This window comes from Tripterygium wilfordii, chromosome 11 (genome assembly GCF_013401445.1).
Source record: "Tripterygium wilfordii isolate XIE 37 chromosome 11, ASM1340144v1, whole genome shotgun sequence".
In the NCBI taxonomy this organism is placed as follows: Eukaryota; Viridiplantae; Streptophyta; class Magnoliopsida; order Celastrales; family Celastraceae; genus Tripterygium; species Tripterygium wilfordii.
Window position 1 is genome coordinate 412272 of NC_052242.1, and position 24408 is coordinate 436679.

General features: G+C 37.7%; 5 protein-coding genes across 7 annotated transcripts; 3 read left to right on the forward strand and 2 right to left on the reverse strand.

The window, feature by feature from the left end:
- Window positions 1-268: 268 nt before the first annotated feature.
- LOC120008533 lies at window positions 269-6364 on the reverse strand. The gene is made up of 12 exons (XM_038858889.1): window positions 6241-6364; window positions 5854-5886; window positions 5029-5189; window positions 3613-4297; window positions 3364-3448; window positions 2768-2855; window positions 1748-1932; window positions 1467-1599; window positions 1203-1339; window positions 1003-1077; window positions 715-834; window positions 269-548 (listed from the first exon to the last, which is right to left on the reverse strand). Exons 3-12 carry the CDS (start codon window positions 5168-5170, stop codon window positions 450-452), a joined length of 1749 nt encoding a protein of 582 aa, XP_038714817.1. The 5' UTR covers window positions 5171-5189; window positions 5854-5886; window positions 6241-6364; the 3' UTR covers window positions 269-449.
- Window positions 6365-6939: 575 nt separating this feature from the next.
- Window positions 6940-11461, reverse strand: LOC120009915 (exopolyphosphatase). 3 transcript variants are annotated; one of them, XM_038860646.1, is made up of 9 exons: window positions 10256-11461; window positions 9803-9976; window positions 9583-9624; window positions 9430-9510; window positions 9217-9336; window positions 8063-8167; window positions 7665-7930; window positions 7372-7455; window positions 6940-7286 (listed from the first exon to the last, which is right to left on the reverse strand). In XM_038860646.1, exons 1-7 carry the CDS (start codon window positions 11429-11431, stop codon window positions 7880-7882), a joined length of 1749 nt encoding a protein of 582 aa, XP_038716574.1. In that variant the 5' UTR covers window positions 11432-11461; the 3' UTR covers window positions 6940-7286; window positions 7372-7455; window positions 7665-7879. The 3 variants fall into 3 exon arrangements, with proteins under 3 accessions (XP_038716574.1, XP_038716576.1, XP_038716575.1); XM_038860648.1 differs by lacking the exon at window positions 9803-9976; XM_038860647.1 differs by lacking the exon at window positions 9217-9336.
- Window positions 11462-13257: 1796 nt separating this feature from the next.
- LOC120009256 (calmodulin-binding protein 60 G-like) lies at window positions 13258-16909 on the forward strand. Its single transcript, XM_038859755.1, has 8 exons — window positions 13258-13769; window positions 13886-13961; window positions 14494-14546; window positions 14631-15124; window positions 15215-15375; window positions 15465-15671; window positions 15757-15922; window positions 16066-16909. The coding sequence occupies exons 1-8, from the start codon at window positions 13678-13680 to the stop codon at window positions 16566-16568; spliced, it is 1752 nt and encodes a 583-aa protein (XP_038715683.1). The 5' UTR covers window positions 13258-13677; the 3' UTR covers window positions 16569-16909.
- Window positions 16910-17362: 453 nt separating this feature from the next.
- On the forward strand, window positions 17363-18868 carry LOC120009257 (dnaJ homolog subfamily B member 6). Its single transcript, XM_038859756.1, has 5 exons — window positions 17363-17749; window positions 17977-18064; window positions 18153-18223; window positions 18397-18453; window positions 18541-18868. The coding sequence occupies exons 1-5, from the start codon at window positions 17639-17641 to the stop codon at window positions 18697-18699; spliced, it is 486 nt and encodes a 161-aa protein (XP_038715684.1). The 5' UTR covers window positions 17363-17638; the 3' UTR covers window positions 18700-18868.
- Window positions 18869-19911: 1043 nt separating this feature from the next.
- On the forward strand, window positions 19912-24366 carry LOC120009865 (importin subunit alpha-2-like). Its single transcript, XM_038860594.1, has 11 exons — window positions 19912-20295; window positions 20886-20982; window positions 21062-21153; window positions 21266-21397; window positions 21596-21781; window positions 22131-22294; window positions 22411-22489; window positions 22736-22864; window positions 22969-23096; window positions 23199-23573; window positions 23741-24366. The coding sequence occupies exons 1-10, from the start codon at window positions 20086-20088 to the stop codon at window positions 23569-23571; spliced, it is 1590 nt and encodes a 529-aa protein (XP_038716522.1). The 5' UTR covers window positions 19912-20085; the 3' UTR covers window positions 23572-23573; window positions 23741-24366.
- The last annotated feature ends 42 nt before the right edge of the window (window positions 24367-24408 follow it).

Consider the following 24408-nt stretch of genomic DNA (forward strand, 5'->3'; position numbering starts at 1 on the left):
ATTAGGTGGTATTAATGTAATTTAGTAAATTGATTTAATTTCTGTGGGGTTCCAATTTCCTTGAGTCTATCCACTTTCAAGGAGAGATTAGAAGCCCATTTATCTTGCATGTGCTTTAATCCAGTATTACTTATCGTCAATATGATGCGGCCCAAAATTTATGCGACCCAAAATTTATGCTGACTCAGTTGTTCGAAGGGTGAGCCGGACTGGGTGGTTTCTCCATATTTAAAAATAAAAATAAAATGGAAAGAGTGGACGAGTACTCTGATTTAAGAACAAAGCATTTCCTTTTCCCGTAGAAATAGACTGCATTTTTACAATAGTATATAGATGTTCCCTACTTATTGAACTAAATGGAAATACTTACAATGTGCATTGTTTAAATAAGATGGAAAAGGAAAAGGAAAAGGAAAAAGGATGGAAAAGAAAAAAGGCCTGGTGTGATGCTAACTTGATTGCTTGTGCTCATGAGTTGCCGCCGGTTCACACTCTTTGTTATTTACCGATTCCTTTTTGGACTTCTTGGGTTTATCCCTCTGACAAACCTGTAAAATGGATCCCAAAACAAGAGAAAAAAGGAGTCACAAAAAGAGAAAGAAGAAAAATGAATATAAAGCTGCAGTAGAAAAACGCATTTCCGACAGATGCTCGAGTCGCGACCAGCAGAAAGCATACCATCTGTATTTCTTTCATTAAGGTAAATGTACTTACAATGTGGGATTTCCATTCAATTTTTTCATGCCCCTCTGGAACATTGGAAGGATGTGAATGATTGCGGACATGAGCGAATATGTGAACAAGTACAGCTGCATCCAGAGCAGCATATTCTAGCTGAACAACATTTTGCTTTAGTTTCACTTGTCTTTGGAAAGGATACAAGATTTTCAGGTATTTCAAATCATAAACAAAAGAAAATATTTAAAAAAATGACTTCTACCAAGCAACTCTTAGCTCTAAAGATCTACTAACCCAACAAAAACAAACGCAAAAAGGATTCACCTGATTCTGGCTCAAAGGCCGTTGCTCCCAGTCACTGTTTCGTCTTGTCTTGTTCAAAGCCACTCCCAATATTTTCTGATTCAGAAATGTACAAAAACAAGATTTCACAAAATATCCTGCAAATTATTAAATTAAAAAAATTCTGGATTTTAGAAGAGATATGGTCAGGTGAGAAGTGCTGTACTCCGCATTTTAAATACCTCGGCAAGCCCAGATAAACCACCCCGAGGTTCTCTAAATACATTCTGAATGTCAAGTAGCATTTCATACTGCTTGAAACACTTCAATTCTCCATATGAATGAGCTAGCTGTTTAGTATCACACTGAAAATTATAACCTTAAGGTTACATAAGAATAAAACAGTGGTTAGTGGGGAAAAAATTCCTCTCGCCATAAACAACAGAGACTTTGATTTTAATATGTTGGAAAGAGCAATTTCTAATTAATTAATTCAGTTGTCATACCAAGTTTCAGGATTCTAGGAGACTGCAAAATGCGACTAAGGCAGTCGTCTAGTACATGAGGCACGTCTTCATACAACTTTATCAAGTCAACGATGAAAACCATCTTATCAGAAGCAATTTGCATGATAGAAACCTGAAATATAATAAAAACCATTCTCATAAAGAAAAGAACAATTCTGGACGGTACAGATATTTACAGGAATAAACAAAAGAGAAAGCAGTTGAGACAAAAAAAAAAAACAAAGAGTAGACGACATTGACAAACTCCCAACTATGATTACCCTGTTTGGTTTGCTGCCTTTCACATAGTTGGGCTTCCATTCGCAATCAATACCCACAACTTTGCAGTTTTCAATGTGGTAAGTTGCCTCACACAAACCATCAGCTTCATCAACCCAAACAACATCTCCCACGACTAATTCATTAAGTTGTAAATACCTACGTTGCAATAGATTTGCCTCTGGTACTGAACAACATCAAATAAGAGAAATGTGATATCTAATTATGTCAAATTACACCACAGTAAATTAATAATACTGTTAGCATCAACAAGTTATGAAAATTTGTATCTCAAGTGCAATTGATAGCTTTATGCAATATAAATAGATCAAGCCAACAATAAAAATATTCTGTGTTATGTCAATATCTACCAACACAAATTCAAAGATCACTAAATATTAAATCTATATGAGGCTGCCTGTAATTTAACCAAACTGACCCCAGTTTCAAATATTACTACTTGGGTTCGTAGAATTTTAAGAAGTTCAAGTTCGAGCTCAACCTGCCTTAAACCTTAGAGAGTTATCATACATGATACCTGCATTAGAAATAGTTCTCCGACAACAATATTCACCCAATAAAGAAAGATGCATAAATTCATTTAGAAGAAAACTAGCCAAATAGTTGATGAGCCTCACAAGCCAAGCCCATGCAGTTCAGGTGAGCCGTGAAGCTTGTTTAGAGGAAACTCTAATAAAATCTAGAGTCTGCTATTTATCTATATAAAGTATAAACAAAGTTAAAACCAAATATTTCATGAACAGCTTGCTTCAATCATGATCCTCTCAACATTTTTCTTGTTAGTACTCGCAACTATGAGACTTGGAAACAATGTAATCGACTATGCAACAAGATGTCAAGAAATGTAGATTTTTGGAAACAATGATGGACGCATACACTACGTCAGATGCAGTGTTCGTTATTACTTAAATTCAACAAAACACATGATATGTCACCCTGATCATATTTTTGACACAAAGGCTAGATATGTTTTGATGCATGCAAGTGAGCATGTGGCACACCTTTGGCCTTTAGAAAACCTCCGAGAGAGTATCTACCGCACAATTCATCAACCTTCTCTGAGTAACCAGCTTCCATTGCCAAATAAACCTTCACAAAAAAAAATCATGTGTCTATATTACCAAAAATGTCAGCCAACCAATGGCAATTAAATGTTTTAATCATCATTCACAATAATAGGAGTACAACAGCCATAGAACCTTCAACCTCGTTACCTCATTTGTCCACGTTTTGCCAAAGCAGTAGTATATATTACCAAAAATGTCAGCCAACCAAGGGCAATTAAATGTTTTAATCATAACTCACAATAAATTATTAAAATCATGAAGAATGAAAAAATAATTGATTCTGGAACTTCTACTGGAAGGAACATAAATGGAAAGAAGATAAAATTTAATTACAAAAACATTGATTCTTTTAGTGCATGGGAATGTTTTCTACTATTCAAAAAAAATTCCAAATGCAATTGTTGAAAATACCTTAACCAAAACAATTAACAACCTCATTAACACAAAAAAGTTAAGCAAAGCTTTCAGTTTAGAAGATGTAAGAGTAGATATAAACTCGTCCCTCGTCACCAAGGCAAGAAGCCGCTCACCAAATATTCAAGAAGTTGTCTATCACCATAGGTCTTTCTCTCAGCAACATCCCAGCATGCCTTTTCAGCTAGGCTCTTTAGGGAGCTGCAAGTTTATACAATCCTTGTTATATGCTTCTGTACTTTTTTCTTTTAGTGGTGCAAAATGGAAGATAGGAGTGACAGGCAGGAGGAGGGACAAAAACTATCAAATGCATAACATGTAAAAAAAAATATGTCTTTACCAACAAAGTCACAATTTAAATATACCTTTCTTTGCACTTATGATAAACATCTGGAAATTCCTTTTCAAGATTGTTTTTCTTGATGGTATCATAAGCATTCTTGAGCATATTCCTGTCAACGTACTCCTGGACGAGTACACATAACATTGGCCTTCCCATAAACGTTGCCCATTTCTCAGCTGCTCTGCTTTGATTGTTTTGCATCATTTGGTGGAGAAAAGACTCCCCAGACTGGCGGATGGAAAAGTGCTTTAACAAACTGACTGCGGTCATATATGACTGGGATTCTATCAACTTAAATATATATTGCTCCACAAATGATTTTGCCGCATCGAACCTGTGATCACTATTAGGCTTTAATTGGCAAATCATTTCCTCAATGTCTGTCAACCTGACATCAAAAACTTCAAGTATCTTCACAACAATCCTCTCATCATGGTCGATAACACCCCGAACGATATGAATAAATAACCGTGTAGCCAGACATTTTGCTATCAGGGTATCTCTAGTGTCGATAACCGCTTGTTTCAGAAAACGACAAAGGGCAGATATAATCAAGTGACTGAACCCTTCACGATACAATTCAAGAATGGGCAGAACAACCAGGCACCGGATAACAAAACTGGCCGGTCCAGGTTGAGGAGAATTACATAGTACGTGATGGACTTGGTGTTGAAGAGCTCTAAACTTCTTAGTAGCTTTACATGTTCCTGTGAAATGAACATTAAGAAAAAGATATGAGTGAGCATCCAAAATTCTCAGCAAACATCAAGAGAAGGAAAATATTAGATTGAAATGCATCACCGCACTGTTTTGTTTGGTTGCAACAAATAATATAATCCCAAGGAAACTATCTATTTCAGTAGAGAGGAAAACCAGAAAAGGTTTTGCAAGACTGGAAATCAAGGATACAGAATAGGTTGAGTTTTACACAAAAAAACTTTAAGAGATTATCGAAACAAGATTACTATATGCACCTTAAACTCAGTATAACAGGCCAGCAAAAGCATTGTCAGTGGATAATAGCCCAATGTCACACCATCATTATTGTTAGTAAAACCCAAAGATCAGGTCAGTCAGTAGACTTCAATGGTCAAATAGCTTCAAGGACCACTAAATGGGTCTAAATCACAAACATCAAAGTGACCAGTCAAGAGGGGCCGATTACAAAATACACATACTAGTTTCCAGTAATCTCAACTAGTAATGCTGCTCGAGTAAGAGGCTCCAATGAAAACTAGAGAGAAGGCAGAGAGAGAGTGAGGGTATGGCATTCAGTGAACATAGGCATGCATCTTTGCGTGTCTCCTTGACTCCCAAAGAAAATCAACAGGCAGAGAGCAACCTTATGTCTTTAAACAATACCCGGAACCTACCCCATAATAGAATTACAGTTACTATGGACAAAAGATCATTTGATTAAAATGGGAAAATATCTTACCATGAACATAACATTCTTTCAGCAGATATAAGAACACTACTGGAGATACGTAAGTTAAATCACCAAACGTATGCACACATATTGTCAAGGACGTTTTGTCTGCATTACTCTGTAACTCTTGAATCCTTTGATCCAAACCCATGCCAAAAGAAGCAACGACCCTATAGAATATAAAACAGATCTTAGTATGGAGATAAAAACAACAAGCAAAAACGTAAAGAGAAATCAAGAGAGAATGAACAAATGGATTTACGTGGTTCAATAAAGCGTCTACGTCCAAGGGAGCAAGGCGCCTAATATTTCCACTCTCACTAAAAGTAGGGTTACACCACATATGTATATGTATATGTGAACCAAACCCTAACCCGTAGGAACGCTAATTTTACAAAATTACCTTTCTCGGTAACTGATATTAAATATGAGCCACCAACATCAACAAATATAGCATGAAGGAGCATAGCAATTTAATCCCTTTCCTACATGTAAATGTCCTTAAAATGGTATACTGTTTATCATTTTAAAGATATTCAATGATCATCAGCTTCCCTACAGCAGAGAGAACTGTAGAAGCCCAATAAGGCAGAGTAGAGATGTAAGATCAATAAAAAAGGGAAAAGACATACTTCTCATATGTCAACTTGAACCAAATTATGCTAACTTAAAACAGCAAAATTCTCCACTCTACGTCCAAATCAAAATTCTCATAATGTATGCACACCTTACCCCACAAAATATAATATTATGTGGAGAGACCGTTTCCAGAAATTAAACATGTGACCTATAGTTTGCAGGGAAAAAAAAAAGAAGCAGCAGCAGTAATCATACCTAGAATCAAATCGAAATCCCAGGAGAGCAGACCTAGTAGCGCCAGCAAATAATCAAGGATTATACAGAGCAAAGAAGCATGTGAAAATCTAATAATAAACTGATAAAAAAATTCAACTTATGAAAATAAACGAGTTTCCAGCTCATGCAGTATTCAAGAGAGAAAATATTCATTTTCTGGGACCTCCTTTGTTTTTTTCCTTCGATTTCTCGACACCCAGAGTACAATAAAACCTCGTACTAATCTTCAGTTTCTATGACTCCAAAGAAAAAAAACAGAGATTCCCATACATTTTCTTAGAACTTTGCTTCGTTTTCCTTCAGTTTCTCGGCGACCAAACTACTAGTCTAACAAATCTATAAATTAAAAATAAAATAAAATCTTACCGAGTCACACGGTACGGGAGACTCTGCAACTTCTTTTTCCTCTCGCTGTCTTCTCCTCTTTGCCACAAATTTGTGTGTGTATATATAATAGGTTCAGATTTTCACCCTCAAAAAGCGATAAATTTAAAAATAAAAAGGGCATTGTTACAGAGCACGCTGGCCCACCTGATCCTCTTTCCTAAATTGGCAAAATTGCTTATGACTTTTCAATTTCTTTAGGGTTTTTTGTTATTGTCTTGTTCCCAATTTTGTTAATGATAATCAGTATATCAATATTGACATAATTGTTTCTTTTATAATATTTTGATGAAATAGTTAGAGCCTAAAATTTATGAGGTGGTAAGTACCCCTCACCAAAAGATAATATTAATATTTTTTTTTAATACAAAGGCGACTCAGCTCGAACATGAGATATCCATGATATACTACACACATGAGTGGTCATATAAACTACTCGTAATTCTCAAGTGGGGAAATAATTAACGTTATGATCAAGTGGGCTGTCTCAATATCAAACCTAACAATTTGTAGTCAAAATTTGACCATTGATTTTATTTATATTTTTTCAGTATAGAAAAGGTAGAGAAGGTGGGCTGTCACTTATCTACAAATTTAGGCTATTTGCTATGAGGATTTGACAAACAGGCCCAGTAAAGATGTGAGGGCCCAGTTTCATGCTTAACTTGTTTGCAGCAGAAAAGGATGGAACAGTGTCGTTTTATTAGAACCAGTTGTCACCATTCCCATTCAAAAAATTGGTGGACCAAACAGCAGTATATCAGTACATGACTATATCTATATGTATATTCCACAGCACCATTGTAGTACTGCTATCTTCAGTTGTGAGTAACAGCTAATCAATGTCAATGACCACGGCAAAAACCAACCCAAGAACCTTGGTTTGCCACAAACTGAATTTGAATTCAGTGGTTTACATCATATATTACTCAAAAGATGAAGCTGGTGAAGAAAAATACCAAACTTCACACCTCCATTGCAGGTCGGCTGCCAGATCAAGCAGCTTATGGCATTGGGATTCTGTAGTTCTGCAAGAATTAGTAGGCACGGTCCTAGTTAAAAGTACAGCAGTTTAATTCCTTCAAGGGACTTGGCTTGGCTGCCCAAACTTACCAGAATCTGATGACTGACTCATCATTCTTTGACTTCAGTTCATCTAATTCACTCAGGGTAATGACCCATTCACCAATGCAATGCCTGTTAGACAAAGGGAGAGAGGAATTGCCCTCATTGATGAAAACCGACTGAAGACAGAATTCTAGAATTACACTTGCATACATAGTTTTCATAGAGAATGCTCAGAGCAGTATCAGATTAAAAATATCGAGCATCAGGAACATTATAGTTAAATTTTATTGAATCAACCACAAGTTTATACTTAGTGAATGAGAAAAGCATGTACATACCGAGTACACTTCTATTGAAGTCGATAGAGAACGCAACTTCAGGAAGAAAACTTTCATGCACAAGGCTCCAGGAACTGAACCAAAGACCTGAAGATTGCAGTTATGCAGCTTCACCATCCATGGCCTATTGCTAATAAAGGAATCCATTAAAGGAGGCATACTGTTTCCATAGCGAATAAGAGAAATGCCATTTCTCTTCAAGAATATTTATTTCACTAAGATTCGGAAGCTGACAGCACCACAATCATCAATTCTTGCTGGAACACCTGAAGATGGAATATGAAACATAGTGAGAAAGTTTAACTTTTGGAAGTGTCATTGTAACTATTAACACAAAGTTTCTGTTCTTTCTTTTTTTTCCAGAGAGAAAAATTACAGTTCAGTGTCGAAGAAATCACCTTTTTAAAGTATGCTTGCTCTTGCCTTAGTTCAGCCCCAAGTTCCTCAGCTACATTTTGCGAGGTAGCAGGGAGAGAAGATCGATCGCCAACTTCTGTAAATGCCTGATAATATCCTCCGAGATCAATACAACAAAAGAATGTCTTCCATAGGCTAGTAAGACAAAAGTACAAAAATAATTGGGAAAACAAAAGGAAAGGGAAAATTATGGCACCTTATGGCATTACGCAATTATTGATTGTAAAAGCAATAAGAACATATAAAGGTGCGACTCAGAACCAATAGACAGTTAGCCAGGACCAGACAATCTCCTTGTCATTATACATTCAACAGCTAGAATGACAGTCTACAACTCCCGGTTCCAACCCAGTACCATTTCTGCTTAGTGCAGGTCCCTCCATGGTAAAGAAAGAAAATTTTCTTCCCCTTGCTCTTCCAAGCAATGTACAAATAAATAAAAAGACAATGCAGCTCCAGAAGAGAAAATTCCCAGGCACTATCTCTCCCTTCTATGATGATGAGCAATTGAAGACCTAAACTTTGTTAAACACAATCTATTGAAGAGTTGTCTCAGACATCTAGAAACTCTCATATCTGCCTTTTCTGGGACATTATACTTATATAGACAAATGTGGGACATTTTTGGTGTGGGTTCTCCACCACACACACCCACCGAAGTGTCCCCAAATATCGGGCCCCTATTTGGACTCAACGTGTGTGGTCTACTGGGCCATCACCAAACATAGCCACCTTCAGGCTTACTTGCCCCAGATCTGCTAAGAATACAGGTCCGATACCATGTTATAAAGAGGACCTCAAGACGCAGCCCACATACTTGAGCACATTGGACCACAACTAAACACTTGAAACCCTACAACTCAGAAGCTTAAGCTCATGAGTCTAGGACCTAGCCATTGTATTATTAACCACTCATTTCCTTTATATTTGTCAAATGTGGGACATTTTTGGTGTCGGTTCTCCAACATGCCATCCTATGGTACAAAATTTGAAAAGCATAACAATTTGAACCATTAAACACTTAAAGAGAACCATATTTCTTGCACATATCTACTCAGAGATTGAACCTCCATTGGTTCTTCCTTTTCCCTAATTAATAGTATCTTTCTGGAAAACACTGAGTGACAGAGCATACCAGCCTGTATCCTTCTTGAGAATGTGAACATTCCATTTTCCAAAAGTTCACAGGCTGACTCTGCTGTAGTATAACAGATAAGCGTATAATTACACAAAGGATTCTGAATTTCTGCCTCACCTGAAAATAATAGCAATATTATTCTGCATATAAGTTCCGCAATTCAATTTCAAATAAAGGGATACATCTCCCAGAATATATAGTCTAGAATACCTCTTCAGAAAACTCCATAAAAGAAGCATGATCATATTTGGGGAATTTCTTTCTGTGATGTTTTGTCAGCAACGCTATTAACTGCAAACTTAGAAGGTCATAATAAGGCCATGAAACGTCCCAAAAGATGCTTACCAAGGACATAAATTGTACCTTGACCTCCTCAGCGTCATATCCATTAAGATGACCACCATTCTGTACAAAAAGACTAAGTTTTCATGATTGCATATCAAGGTACAGATGAACAACTTATATGCACTGCAAGATGTTATTTATGATATCCTAGGTCAACAATGCACATCTATCAGCCATGAAAATATCTTATCCAAAAAAAAAATAGCCACGAAAATATTTTTTTAAAAAAAACACATACCATGATGATGCTGTAAGACTGCTTGTGATAACCCTTTTTACCAGCGAAAAGCCCTATATTGTGAAGCAAACAGGCTGCTTGCAGGTATTCAAGATCATTGTCATTCAATGGGACAGGAAGTTTAATTTGATTATCAACATGCTGATCACAATTTTTTAGACCTTCAAAAATCTCCTGCAGCATTTATCGCATCAAATTCATTTTGCATATTAACAGTTCAAACTGGTGCAGTTCAGAACAGGATAGAGCACAAAAATCTTATGTTTCACATAAACTCCCAATTTTTAATTAAAAATTCGTATGCAATACAAGTGTTCTTCTTCACCCAGGAAGAATCCTGAGTATTTCGTGAAGTATCCATAAAACATGTGTATGATTACTCAAAACGAACTCCTATCAGAATAGAAACTTCAGAAAATTAATAAAGCTATAAGCTGATAAGAGTCATAGTACATTTGCAATGCGAGCACATTCTGTGGCAGATTTCATTCTTTTCTTCCCATTAAACCTCGTTGCTAGATGCACAGTAGACCACCACCTTGCGTTGGCATTCAAGTTATATCCATTATACACATTAGCCAAAGTTTCAGCTATAATACCCTCCCCCAATGCATATTTAGAGACCTCCATTTCTTCGATTCCAAGTGCCTTAAATATCTCCTCCAATAACACAGCACCAGCAACAATGAACTGTGACCTTCTCTTAAAAAACCTCTCTCTTTTAACATTCTCCCCCTCTCTTCCATCATCACACAACATACCAACAAGACCCTCTAATTCTCCCCTGCTAAACCCCCATTCCTTCTTACACTCCTTCACCAAAACCTCATTATTATAAACCAAATTGGTTCCAAAACCATTGAAAATTGCATTTTCAATTGATTTTATAGTCCCTGAAGACCCAACAGCAACATCAAAACCACAATCCTTAACCTTCTCAACCAACCCAGATTCCTCAATAGTCAACTTCATAAACTCCCTCATCTCTGCAATCTCACCATTAGAAGCAAACTTCTGAGTCAATTTCACGTGCCCCAACTTCAAAGAAGTTCCAAAAGCAACCCTTCCTTGCTTCCCAATAGCAAACTCAGTGGACCCTCCTCCAATATCCACAGTCAACACCTGTTTATCAAATATTGGCAAAAATTGAAGCACACCCAGATACACCAACCTGGCCTCCTCTTCACCTGATAACACATCAACTTCGAAACCCAAATTTTCGTACACCATCCTCGAGAACTCCTCCCTGTTCTCCGCTTCCCTTACCGCCGCAGTGGCTACGCAACGTGTATGCTGGAAAGGGACGTCGTTGGATTCCATGACTTGTTTGAAGTTCTGGAGACACTGAAGGGAGCGAAGCTGGGACTGTTTGGAGATAAATCTGGATGAGTTTAGGCCAAGTAGTACCCGGTCCTTGACACGGTCAATGATGAGGAATTTCCCAGATGGGTCGGCTTGGACTATCAACAACTTGAAGGAGTTTGTGCCCATATCAATTGAGGCGAAGCGTGAAGATGGCGGGACATTCACTGCCATCGGTGGCAGATTGATGGCCATAGATGGTCGGGGTTCCGATAGCTCTTCCGATAACTGTGCAGAAACCGATAAATAATCTGAGCAGTGATCCATAAAAATGATAAAACTATGCAAATACGATTAGGATTTACCAATTTAGGATGAAGTAACAAATTTAATATATTTTCGAGTGTTGGGCTTGGGCCAAATCCTTTTACAGGCTTTTACATTGCCTAAGTTGAACTTGCATAAAAGGCCATGAGCCCAACAATCCCCGAAAGATGAGCCACAGGCCCAGCAAGACCTAAGTCTTCTTTGTACAATTGTACCAAGTCAACGACTCAACCGAGGTTGGCCTACCTAGACCTTGTTTTTTTGACGTCTCATACGAACCTAAACTCATGCAGTAGTCACACCCGTATGCATATAAATTTCTTACATGACGAAAGAGTAAGTTGGGCCAAAAGTATAGCACTTGATCACAAAGAGTATTGTGTGGGAATTAAACCCAAAACTTTTCGAATCTATACAATTTCACAGAGAGATTAATCACTACAATATTACCCAAATAGTTTGGCCTATTTACACATCTACAGCACAGGCACTTTAGCGCAAATGGCAGTCTCACGTACTGTGACAATCAACTACAGAGCTAGTACAAAAATTGAGTCACATACTCAAACGCATACAATTGGGTGTCTTGAAAGTGTATGTTCCAAGAATATGCAGGTGAATGAATTTTCCCTGAAAATTCCTGAATTGAAAATCGACACGCCGGATTTTGAACAGAGACTCTTGACTAACTCTAGCATTTTTGACCCATTAGTTTCTCTCACTAAAACATCACCCAAAAAGATATTTCATGGACATTTTTTTATTGCACTTTTCGACAAAAAGATAGGCAAAATGGGGAAAAAAAAAAAAAAAACACCCCCAACTCTGTTTTCATGTGTTTGCAGAGGGTGAAAAGTGACGTCCCCTGCTTAGTGGAACATGGAATCCCTACATGCATTATATTATATAAATAAATAGTATCGTGATATGATACAACACGTTACATATATTATATATGCACTTTGTAGGTATAAATGAACTTGAAATTCAGATTCAAGATTCGATAAGCAAACACAGGAGTTGTTTTTAGAGACAGAGTCTATTAATGACATGAGTTCAAAACTTCAACGCGTTTTTTGCAAAAATATCTGTACATATTAAATTATGTCGAGCAATAATCTCATATTAGTCTAGCATAACTCACTCAGTCGAGTAGTTTATAAATAAAATACATTCACTCTCATATTAACAACGCGTTTTCTGTGCTTAATTACTATCGACGTCAGTCCATAAAAAACATAGTCTTGCAAGTTATCATAAATCCACCCCCATCATATATGTCAACAATATTGTTCGTTTTGAATTGTTCTGTTCTCGTGGATACATTTGGCCCTCACGATTTTATTCCTCCCAAGGCAAGCTACTAAATGCCAAAGTCACAAACTTACTTGATCAAAGTTTGGCTATTAATAGAACAAAGCTCAACTCACTAAGCTTTGGAAAATGCTTTGTTGCATGTTGAGGGTTAACTTTTACCCATATAAATCACATGGTGGTCCTTCTCCCAACCGATGTGAGACAACTTGAGTCATGACACGGGTCGATGTATTCATGGTGGTTCGATCAACTCAAAGGGAACAATACTATCTGTTTATGTGTTTTGGGCTGATAAGGGGATAGAGAATTTCAACATATTAATATTATGCAAAAAAATAAAAAATAGAAATTGTAAGTTTCCACCAACCTTCCTTCTGTCTCAAGAAATCTAGTCACGTAAGTGTCAGTCAGTCTTCTCTCTGTGTTGGTCTTTTTATATACACAACTTTGATTTTCACTATCGAATATATCATCATCTACTTTTCAATCATTACGCGCTTCGTTCGTTATCTTCAGTTTCAACGACGAGTTCTTGGTAGAGTTCGCGCGATATACTTTCTAGCTCTCTGTCTTTTATATAAATATAGTCCAAATTAATGATGATAACTACCAAGTTTTCTGATACTGCGGAGTATCCAAATAAAAGTTTTGTTTTTTAGTGAAAAAACCTCTTTTGGGCCTCTAATTGTTTCATTGTTTGCCTGTCTCTTAATGTTTGGGTTTTGTTCTTGACTTTTTGTGATAAACCGCGTTGTTTATAGCAAAAAATTGAAGCTTCTGGGTAGCTTCCTCTGTTCAACTATAATGCAGAATCTTCATATATAGAGAGAGTGTTAAGTAGTTTACGGTTACGTAGGGGATCTTGTTTTCTGAGAAATTTGGGAATTTTTTTCTGGGTTTTGCTTTATTTTCATTTCTAAAGGGCACTGATGGTTTCAAAGAGGCCCTTTTATGGAGATGGTAGTGAATATGAGATGGGAATTCCAGTTCAACATTCAAAAAGGAGAAACATGTTCAAGAAGTGAGTGGGTTTTTGTGCATATGGGGAAATTGGGTTTTGTTCTTCAATAATATTGGGGGGTTTTGTTTATCTGTTTCTGATTTGGGTTTTTTTTTTTCCTTTTTCCAATATTGCAGCGCTGTTTTGGATGTGATGAGAGGGATTACTGTGGATGAGATTGTGTCAAGGATGGAACCCTTATTCAGAAAAGTGGTGAGTTGATTCTCTCTGTCAATTTGAACAAGAATTTTGATTAATTAGATAGGAAAAGGCCTAAAATTGTAGCCTTTCTTTATGTTCTTTTTTCAAAAATTTGTCTTTGTTGTTTATTCTGGCAAGAAAACAAAGAATACTGTTGTGATCTACTTCTTCTTGCCCTTTTGTCTGTGACTGCCTTCTGATTTGATGAGTTCCAAAGAAACTTTCTCATTTATATGGATTATTTGAAGTTATTACCCCAAAAAGTTTGTAAAGTTTATTGATAAGCTACCTACTTGGTTTTATAGGCTCGTATCAACAAGACAGACAAACAACATAGGTTTGAAATTTGATATAATCTGTTTTTTCATTGGGTTCAATATGCTCTGGTGATGAAAACCTTTTATGGGATTTGGTTTAATACCCTAACCAAGCTGCTTTATTGGAATGTGTTGAAAACTACTTCATTTATAACAAAATTATTTATGTTAATCCGTTGGAAGAAACCTCCTTTGCGATCTTAAGGTGACATGTTTGTATGTTTTAGGTAAGAGAGGAGATTGAACGTCTGGTTCAGCCCAGAATTGCCACGTCTCCAAGGTTACTTCGTCAGCATCTTTTTAACTTGGAAAACTTGTTTCAAAATTTTTTTTCTGGTATTCATGTTTTGAAATTTTGTTGCAGATCCCCACTCGATCAAGTGGAGGCATTTAAAGGAAGAGGTTTTCTGTTCCATTTTGTTAACAAATTGCCGTCAACCATATTTACTGGCAGCAGAATAGAAGCTGAGGATAACAATCCTGTCCAGATTGTACTGTTAGATGCTGCTACCAGGGCTATAGTCACCTCCGGTCCCCTATCTTCGAAAAGGATTGAGATAGTTGTTCTTGATGGTGACTTTGGTTCTGATGAGAAAGAAGAATGGACGGAGAAGGAATTCAATGTTAATGTTGTCCGCGAAAGGGAAGGGAAGAGGCCTTTGGTTACAGGAGAGCTGAGTATTTCCCTTAAAAACGGAGTTGGTGATATTGGAGATGTGTCTTTCACTGATAATTCGAGCTGGATAAGGTGTCGAAAGTTCAGGTTAGGAGTGAAAGTCGCACAAAAAACTTCCAATGAAGTGAGGATTAGGGAAGGCAGGAGCAAGCCTTTCATGGTCAAGGATCATCGTGGCGAGTGTAAGTTGGGATGCCTATGCTTCATTTGTTCTTAACCTTTCTTTTCCTGTTATAGAACTGACACTTACAGGTAAACCTATTTTATGTCAGTGTATAAGAAGCATCATCCTCCATCTTTGCGCGATGATATCTGGCGTTTGGAGAGGATTGCCAAAGATGGTGCCTTCCATAAACGATTAGCTCTTTGTGGAGTTCAGACTGTCAATGACTTTTTGCGTTTGTATGAGTCCGATCCATTAAGCCTACGAAATGTAAGAGTCTGCACATTTGTTTCTTTCAAAACACAGTATGTTTCCGAATATTATGCAGTAAATTTTCTGACAAATTTGTGGGAATCCAGATGATCGGAAACCAAATATCAAGTAAAGCATGGGAAACGATCGTAGAACATGCTAACGAATGTGTTCCAGATGAGGGGAAATTCTACACTTACACTGGAGCTGCACAAAGTGTGAGGCTCCTGTTCAATTCAATCTACAAAGTGATTGCAGCAACATTTGATGGCCAAACTTACCTTCCTATTGAAAAACTGGACTTGCCTCAAAAGGTGACGTACCTATTTATTCATAGAAGTATATTCATCACATCAAAAAGTTTTCTATGTGATTGATAAACTCGTGTTGAATTTGCAGCTTTTGGTGGAAGATGTGAAGAGGCAAGCGTATAAAAACATGAAGGACTTGGTCTCTGTTGGTTCTGGTTCTACAATCAGTCCATCAATGGCCTTAGCTAATTTGCAAACTGAAATATCCGAAACTTCAAGCTTGCAGAGTCTTGAATTCTCGACCGCACATCAAGGTATATCAAATCCTAGCCTTTGTACGAGTTTTATAGCAAATACCAGATAGAAAATCATCTGTTTTTTTTCTTCTCAAGTTTGGTCCATTTTGAGTTTGTAATTCTTGTTTCTCATCATTCATCATTTACATATACACATGCAGATGAACCAGGAACACATCTGGCTTTCGATCAACAAGTCATTTCTGCACCATATCTCTATGAACCAGTAGATAGGCTTCTGAAGGAACTCTATTTACCACAGAATAGTCATCCTATGCAGGCGTTTAATCCATTTCTAAGGAACAGTTTCACAAACAGGGATTTATTCCCGAAACCTTACAATGGTGAAAACCATTGCCTTCCAATTGCTTCACAAGGAGAACTCGTGCTGCAAAGCAGTCAAGCGTTGGCTGAGGACATTCCACCCTCATTATGGAGGCAAGGAAGTAGTATTTTCTTCAGGACAGAAAATGACGAAGAATCAGATTTTATTTCCCCTTTCCCTGGTAGCTTTGGTGTACATATGAGGAGGTTTGGAACACAGTCAACACACAAAGCTCAGTGGTGCAAGATTAGAGCCGCTCTCAAATTGTATTCGGTTAGAAGAGATGTTGCTGCCAAAAGATTGGCAGCAAGCCCTTTTTATGGACTGCTCCAAATCTAAGACTAAAAAGAAGCATCAGGAGCTAAGAGTCTTCCACTTTAACTTACCATGTAGTCTTATATTAGCTAAATCTGTTCCATATTTCTTTTGTGTGATCAAAACTGCAACAAAAGGGTTCTTGGTGCCCTGATTACTTAAGTTGCAGTATGTTCCCTTTTCCTGCCCTTTTTCTGTAAGTTGACTAGAGGGGTTCTTGCAGCTTGTACATAGTGTCCAAATGATAATTTGAACTCCACTTGGCCTTTAATTTTTGTGCATTGGCTTTGTCTGTTGATCAGGAATGATGTTTCTCTGTAACTGTTGTGTGTTGAGAGTTAAGACTCCGCGTTAGTATTCGGCTTTTTTGATGTGTTTTAAGGTTAGATTTGGGCAAGTTCTGCCATTTCTGATAGATCAGAGATGATGTTATTCTGCAACTGTTCTGCATTAAGACTCTTGAGTCAACAATTTATCAAGACATATTATGTCATATGGGATTGATATAACTCAACCAAATATCATATAAATAAAGGTTAATCGCTTCTCGGACAACAAAAACACGTTTTGTTACCGAGACGACCACTCTCAGACAACAAGCACGTTTTATTAGGGAGACGGCTAGAAGAAGAAGAAATCTGTGCAGGCGTCCAACAGAAAATAAATCCCGAGGCAGGACGTAATGGCATACAAGGTAAAAATGTTCAAATTCAGTGGCATTTCCGTTCGTGGCCAATAAAATATCTAGCCCATCTAAGGCGAACGACGACTTTTATCGAACAACTATCAAAAGCCAAAATCTCTCGAACCTTCTTCATATCTCAATTGCAGACTCGGAGAAGATATTTTGTCTCTCTCAAACGTTAGCACACCACTTGCCGTTCTAAGCCTCTTCTTTCTTAATAAAAACGTTGGACGGAGACAATCCAAGGACCCTATTTGTCTTTCTCTCTGTTTCTCTTCTGAAGAGAAGAACAAACAGAGACTTCGATCGAGTTTTGTTTCTGTTTCGTCTCTTTATGGTTTGACTCAGGGACTTTGTTCGGATCTTAGTCGGATTATTTTCTGGATTGGGGTTGGAAGAGTGAGGTATTATGGATCGGGAAGGAGGATCCAGCGGCGGATCTTGCTACTACTCTGTTTTAGGGATTCGCAAGGACGCCTCCTTCTCTGATGTCCGCACTGCATATCGGAAACTCGCCATGGTAAACAAAGACTCGGCTTTTTTAGTCCTTTTATGAGAAAAACCAAAAATTGTTTCTGAAACTAATTGGAGATTCGTTTCTGTGTGTTTTAGATTTCTGGGTTTCGCGAAATTTTCATGATTTTTTCTTTAGTTTTTTGATTCTCTGTTTATCAAATCCTTTCTTTTTGCCGCTAATTACGAAATTCTTGATGATTTATATTGTTACATTCATTTTCTACGTTGAAGAAATGGCACCCAGACAAGTGCGCTCAGAAACCAGCGGCGGCCGGAGAAGCCAAGCGGCGGTTTCAGCAAATCCAAGAAGCTTATTCCGGTAACGTAACCGAAAACCATTCCTCAATTTCCTGTTAAGTTTTCCGGGACGAGGAAGACTAACGTTCGTTCAACCTACGCTTGCGCAGTCCTCTCCGATCAGTCTAAGAGATCAATGTACGATGCCGGAATCCTCAATCCTCTTGAAGGAGACGACGAAGTCCGTAAAACGCCTCTGTTTTTCTCTCATTTCTATTTTATTTTACTTCATACGTCGTCGTTTCAATTGCACTGTCGGTGAACGGAAATATCTGTTGGTGGGTTTGTTTTGTAATTTGGTTAAATTTGTGGGCTTAGATTGTAATTATCTCCTTTCCTTGATGTCGCAAACAGGAGTTTTGTGATTTCATGGAAGAGATGATCTCAATGATGAACAATGTAAAAGACGAGGTATATCCCTGTCTTCCCTTTGTTTTCCGTTGTTTCACGAGGGTACGATTGTACATTCTCTCATAGATTTCTTTCTGTATGTTTTAGGGGAATAGTTTCGAAGATCTGCAAAAGATGTTCGTGGAAATGGTTGGTGGAGATGGCTTGAACTTAGACCGTGAAGAAGAACAGACGGGCTCAAAGAGGGCACGTGTCAGCGCATCAAAAGGTAATGCCGCCAAGCGTAGTACCGCCTCATGCCGCTGACGTGATGTACTTTGATCGAACGGTCAATATTGTCATCGTTGCTTGATTGGGGGTAGTTTAGGCAATTCAGTCTGATGTTTGGATGTCTTCCCTTCTCCGGGATGATCCTCACAGAAGTTGAAATTTGTAATTGTGCCTTTTATTTTAATAAATTTTTCTTTGTGGTCAATTTGCTTTTTGCAAATTATATAATACTCCACAAAAGAAATAAACAAAATCCCTATGAAGATCCGTTATGAAAAGATAACATTTTTTACAAACACTTAAATCGGTGTATTAAGGTGGTGGTTTTTATTCCAAAATAAAAGAGAAAGATAGGGTCTAAAATTGTGCTAAAAAAACTGTGTCAAACCAAATCAACTATCAAATCGATAGTTTTGTCGGTTATTGTCGGTTATATATTAGTGAAAATCGATTGAAAAACCCAACCTAATACCCAATAATCGATCGAACGATAAGTTAAATTTATGTCGAAAAATCGATCGAAACTGATTTGTACATCTAGATTTGTGCATAAATAGAACATGGAGTAATAGTGGAGTAGTTTTTTTTTTATAAACTAGACTAAATCGTGACATATTCATCGAAGACACAATAAATATAGCAATTGATCCCTAATAGGGTTTATACTTATATCAATGGACCATATATCGTCTAAAGAAAATCTCACAGATCCGCTTAGTAAAGGTTTAACCAAAGAACAATTAAATTGCACAGAGATGATAATTTGGCAGAAGCCTATTATTTAAAATGCACATGGAGATATTTTGCTAGATTTAGCATAGTTGCCTCAATTGGGCTTTCAAAATTATTTATACGTCTACTTTCTCCTCTCTCTCACTCGGGTTGAGGCCGAGAGTGATCCTTTCATGGGCCTTAGAAGAATAGAATTGTGCTGACAAGATTACAAGGCCCAAGCTTTGTAAAGTTCTATTTGGGCTGAGTTTGTCAAATGAGACCCAGACGGTAAGTTTGGGCTTAGATTGGACTACCCCGTTACCTTTGGGCTTTCGTTTCGTAGAGAAAAGTCCAATAATAGCTTCTGTAATTAATTAACTAGTTTTTCATTGATTATTCCTACTTATATTAATTTAAAAGCTAGGATCTGTTTGGTATTAAAGTAGTGGCATATCCCGTAAATTAACCTCAATCGGTGTCTATTTGTATTTCACTATTTCCCACCGACCTTTTTAGTTTCTACTTTCTACGACACGACACTTGTTTTCTCCTCTTCGTGGAAAGAATTAAATTCAAATCGTATAATTCAAAAATTCCCCAAGTGATCTGTTTGGGTAGGGTTCTGAATTCATCAAATCAGTCGAGCAATCAGCTTTCCCAATCACGATTCTCTTGTTTTGGTTGATCAGCGAATAGTTTGAAGCAAAGATGTCGCTGAGGCCGAACGCTAGGACTGAGGTGAGGCGGAACCGCTACAAGGTGGCGGTGGATGCGGAAGAGGGTAGGAGGAGGCGCGAGGACAACATGGTTGAGATCCGCAAGAATCGACGGGAGGAGAGTTTGCAGAAGAAGCGACGTGAGGGGCTCCAGGCGCAGCAGATTCCTGCATCCATCTCCTCTTCAGCTGTCGAAAAGAAGGTAACTCTTCGAATTGTAGTGGGATCGGCTGTCTGTGTGTAGGATTGGCGGGCTTTGATCGCAATTTTGGTGGATATATATTTTGGAATTCTTTCATTCGTAACTAGGGTTTCATTGATTTCATTTGAAACTGGATCAGATAAGGATTTCATTCACCATCTCGTTTAGTATTTCTTTTTCTCCCCTTTGGGCTTCTGATTGTGGGTTTTTTTTTGGTTCATTGTTTCTTTGGTTTTGGATTGTTTGAGGCTTGATATGATAAAACCTACTATAAGAAGTGCCCAGCTGCTGGCAGCTTCACTATTAGAAAGTTATTTATCGTGATGCATCTGAGATTAAGGTTGGGTCTCGTTTGTGTCGTTAGTTCAACCTATGAGTAAGCTGTTAACAACTATACCTGCCTCACGCATGAGTGAGAGACGTAAATAGAGTTATTGGAGTTGTTAACGTTATGGCGTTGTGCGAACACCCCCTCCCTCCCAGGACCCTGAAAAGACAAATGTTCTGTAGTCATGCATTGTAACTGTTTTATATGTTGTTGATGATCGGTTGATTTTTTTCGTTATCATTTTAGAAATGTTTTAATGCAGTTGGAAAATCTACCAGCCATGGTTGCTGGAGTTTGGTCAGATGATAAGACCCTACAGCTTGAGGCCACCACCCAGTTCAGAAAACTGCTATCGATTGGTGAGCAATTGGTCCTTTTAAGTGTTTTAGTTATCTAGTAAAATAATTTAATCAATGAACTTTGATTTTGTTTGGCCAGAACGCAGCCCTCCAATAGAGGAAGTTATTCAAGCTGGTGTTGTTCCACGGTTTGTTGAGTTTCTTATGAGGGAGGACTACACACAGCTTCAGGCTGGTTTAATTTCTTCAATTACATATTTTTTCTCTATAAGTGGTTGGTACATATATTTATTGATGGAGAATTTATTATTTGTTCTTAAAATTTGTATTCATTTATTTGCAGTTTGAGGCTGCCTGGGTTCTTACGAATATTGCCTCAGGGACATCAGTGAACACCAAGGTTGTTATTGACCATGGTGCTGTCCCGATCTTTGTGAAACTTCTTGGTTCTCCTAGTGATGATGTTCGTGAGCAGGTAACCAGAGTAAAAGAAATTGTTATTTTGTTTATTGTATATGTTTTGATTGTTCACATGATTAGTTTAATGAGTGATCAACACGCAAGCGTTTATGTCATTCATTTTAGTTATTTTAGTTTGTCGTTTGTGGGAATATCATTTTGTATTTTAATTGATGCATTTTTTATTTTATTTTTTTCTGTTTGGAACATGCAGGCTGTGTGGGCACTGGGAAATATTGCGGGTGATTCTCCGAGATGTCGTGATTTAGTCCTTGGGCATGGAGCTTTGCTTCCTTTATTGGCACAGCTTAATGAGCACGCCAAACTTTCCATGCTGAGAAATGCTACCTGGACTTTGTCAAACTTTTTCCGTGGCAAACCTCAGTCATCCTTTCATCAGGTTTGATATCTTTTGATTTGTTATGGAACTTCTGAAATTAGCTGGTGTATTTAGTATTTTATTAATTGGTAAGTACTATTGATGCCATTGGTTCATTCATTAACTGTCATTTATTCTCTTTAAAGATGATTTTTTTTTTGTGGACATGATTATTTAGGTTTTGTTTTGTTTATTTGTACTTCTCTAGTCTCTGTAATCATAAATGTTAACCAGGGTTACATCAAGCCTCCTTTGTGTAACTCACTGTGTAAACTGTCATATTTAGCAGTAGATACTCATGGTCTAAATATCTTTTCCATTTTTTTTTGGGGTTAATTTGTTACTCAATCTCTTTCAAATTACTGTACAGGTTAATCCTGCACTTCCAGTTCTAGCACGACTTATTCATTCAAATGATGAAGAAGTCTTGACAGATGCATGTTGGGCACTTTCTTATCTATCTGATGGTACAAATGACAAAATTCAAGCTGTTATTGAGGCAGGGGTGTGCCCCAGGCTTGTTGAGCTTTTAACGTGAGTGCTCCCCCTCTCCCCACCCTCCCTCCCTCCAAAATTTCGCAATTAGTACTTATGAATCCTGTTTGTGTTATGAGTCCCTTTTTTGAAAAAAAAAAATTCAATATACGTAGGCACCCATCTCCTTCTGTGCTTGTTCCTGCCCTTCGCACGGTTGGAAACATTGTCACTGGTGATGATATGCAGACTCAGGTATTGGTCTTGTTGAGGTCTTAGTCTTCTTTCTTTCAAGGGTGTATAGCGTATTACAGAGTGGTACTGTGTTCCCTTCAATTGGCCATCTATAGATGGAAACCAGATAATTACAAGCCATAAATGTTTATGACATAGGGGTTCTCATTGGCTATAATAAACTTTTGTTGGATAGATCATCTAAATGTTTATAAGCTAAACATTGCTAGAATCTCTCTAAGAAGCTGAGCTTTTGATGCTACACAGTGTATCATCAACCATCAAGCATTGCCTTGCCTTCTGACACTGTTGACCAATAACTACAAAAAGAGCATAAAAAAGGAAGCTTGTTGGACTATCTCAAATATCACAGCTGGCAACAAAGAGCAAATTCAGGTAATATATACACATTTATCTTAATTTTTATTTCCTGATGTGAAATTGGAGGTACAACTTGGTTCAGATCACGTTTCTTGATAAGTTACTCACAAATTTTGCAGTCTGTAATTGAGGCTTTAATTATTGGCCCACTTGTTCATCTACTTCAAAATGCTGAGTTTGACATCAAGAAGGAGGCTGCGTGGGCAATCTCGAATGCGACATCTGGGGGTACACTTGACCAGATCAAGTATGAATAATGTCACATTTTAAAATTTCCTTCTGTTGTTTATTGGCAGACTAAGATATGCAATTCATTATCAGTCCCCTCATCTGTATATTTATATATCAGGTACCTTGTAAGCCAAGGTTGCATAAAGCCCTTGTGTGACCTTCTCATCTGCCCTGATCCAAGAATTGTCACCGTCTGTTTAGAAGGTCTTGAGAACATCTTGAAGGCGGGAGAAGCTGACAAGAATTTGGGTAATACCGGAGATGTTAATATATATGCTCAACTGATTGATGATGCTGAAGGATTAGAGAAGATTGAGAACCTTCAGTCTCATGACAATACTGAGATATATGAGAAGGCAGTGAAGATTCTTGAGACGTATTGGTTGGAAGAGGAGGATGAAACGATGCCACCGGGTGATGCTCCTCAAGGGTTTCAGTTTGGAGGTAGTGAAGTTCCCACAGTACCTTCTGGTGGATTCAACTTCAGCTGAAGGTATGTATTATGCAATACTTGGACGACATGATCTCTAGATTGATTTCTTGGATCTTCCACTCTCCTCCCTACAGCTAATTTTTTTAATTCAACCCTGCATTGGCTGGCTACCATATGTATATATGTCCTTGGAATTTAGAAATTTATGTGTACTTTTTTAATTGCAGAAATTGTAGATGGTTTCTATCTTCCAGATCTTGTGGTCGAATATGGTTGGTTATTGTTTGGAATTGAGTACAGTTGGACATCGTTGGAGTTAAGGTCAGGGGTCTTGTCATCGTGTCTTGGTCCTTTGGGGTCTAGTGTCCTTGTATGGTCGTATGGTTGTGAGGGTTGCTTGACGGGCCTGGGTTTTACCACGTGACTACAAAATTTCGGAGGAGAGGTACAGATGGATTGGCTGTATGATGTGCATTGGTTCATTTCCGCAATAAGCCGAGAAATGGGAGCTCCCTTTTCTCATCGAGTGGTTGTCTCTGGAGGTTGGTCTCCTCTTATGAAGATGATGACGAGTCTTTATTCTCGGTTTACCTAGTTGTCAACTTGTCATAGTAGTGTGAGGTATGCATTGTCTTTTGTCGCAGGTCCCAAAATGCTTCTTTACATCATTCTTATTTTTTCTTATGATAAGTTTTTGTCTTTATAGGGTATTTTTTTTTGTCATGATTTCTTGTTTTCTCGTATTTTTTTTTTAGTTTGTAGGCTACAATATGTACTGGTTCTGATAAATGATAAAGCAGAAGTGCCAAACGAAATAAGATTCATTTGCTGTCATTGCGAATCTTTGTGGTTTTGCCCCTGCCTTTCAAAATCCCCTTTTTGTCAAGTTTGATGT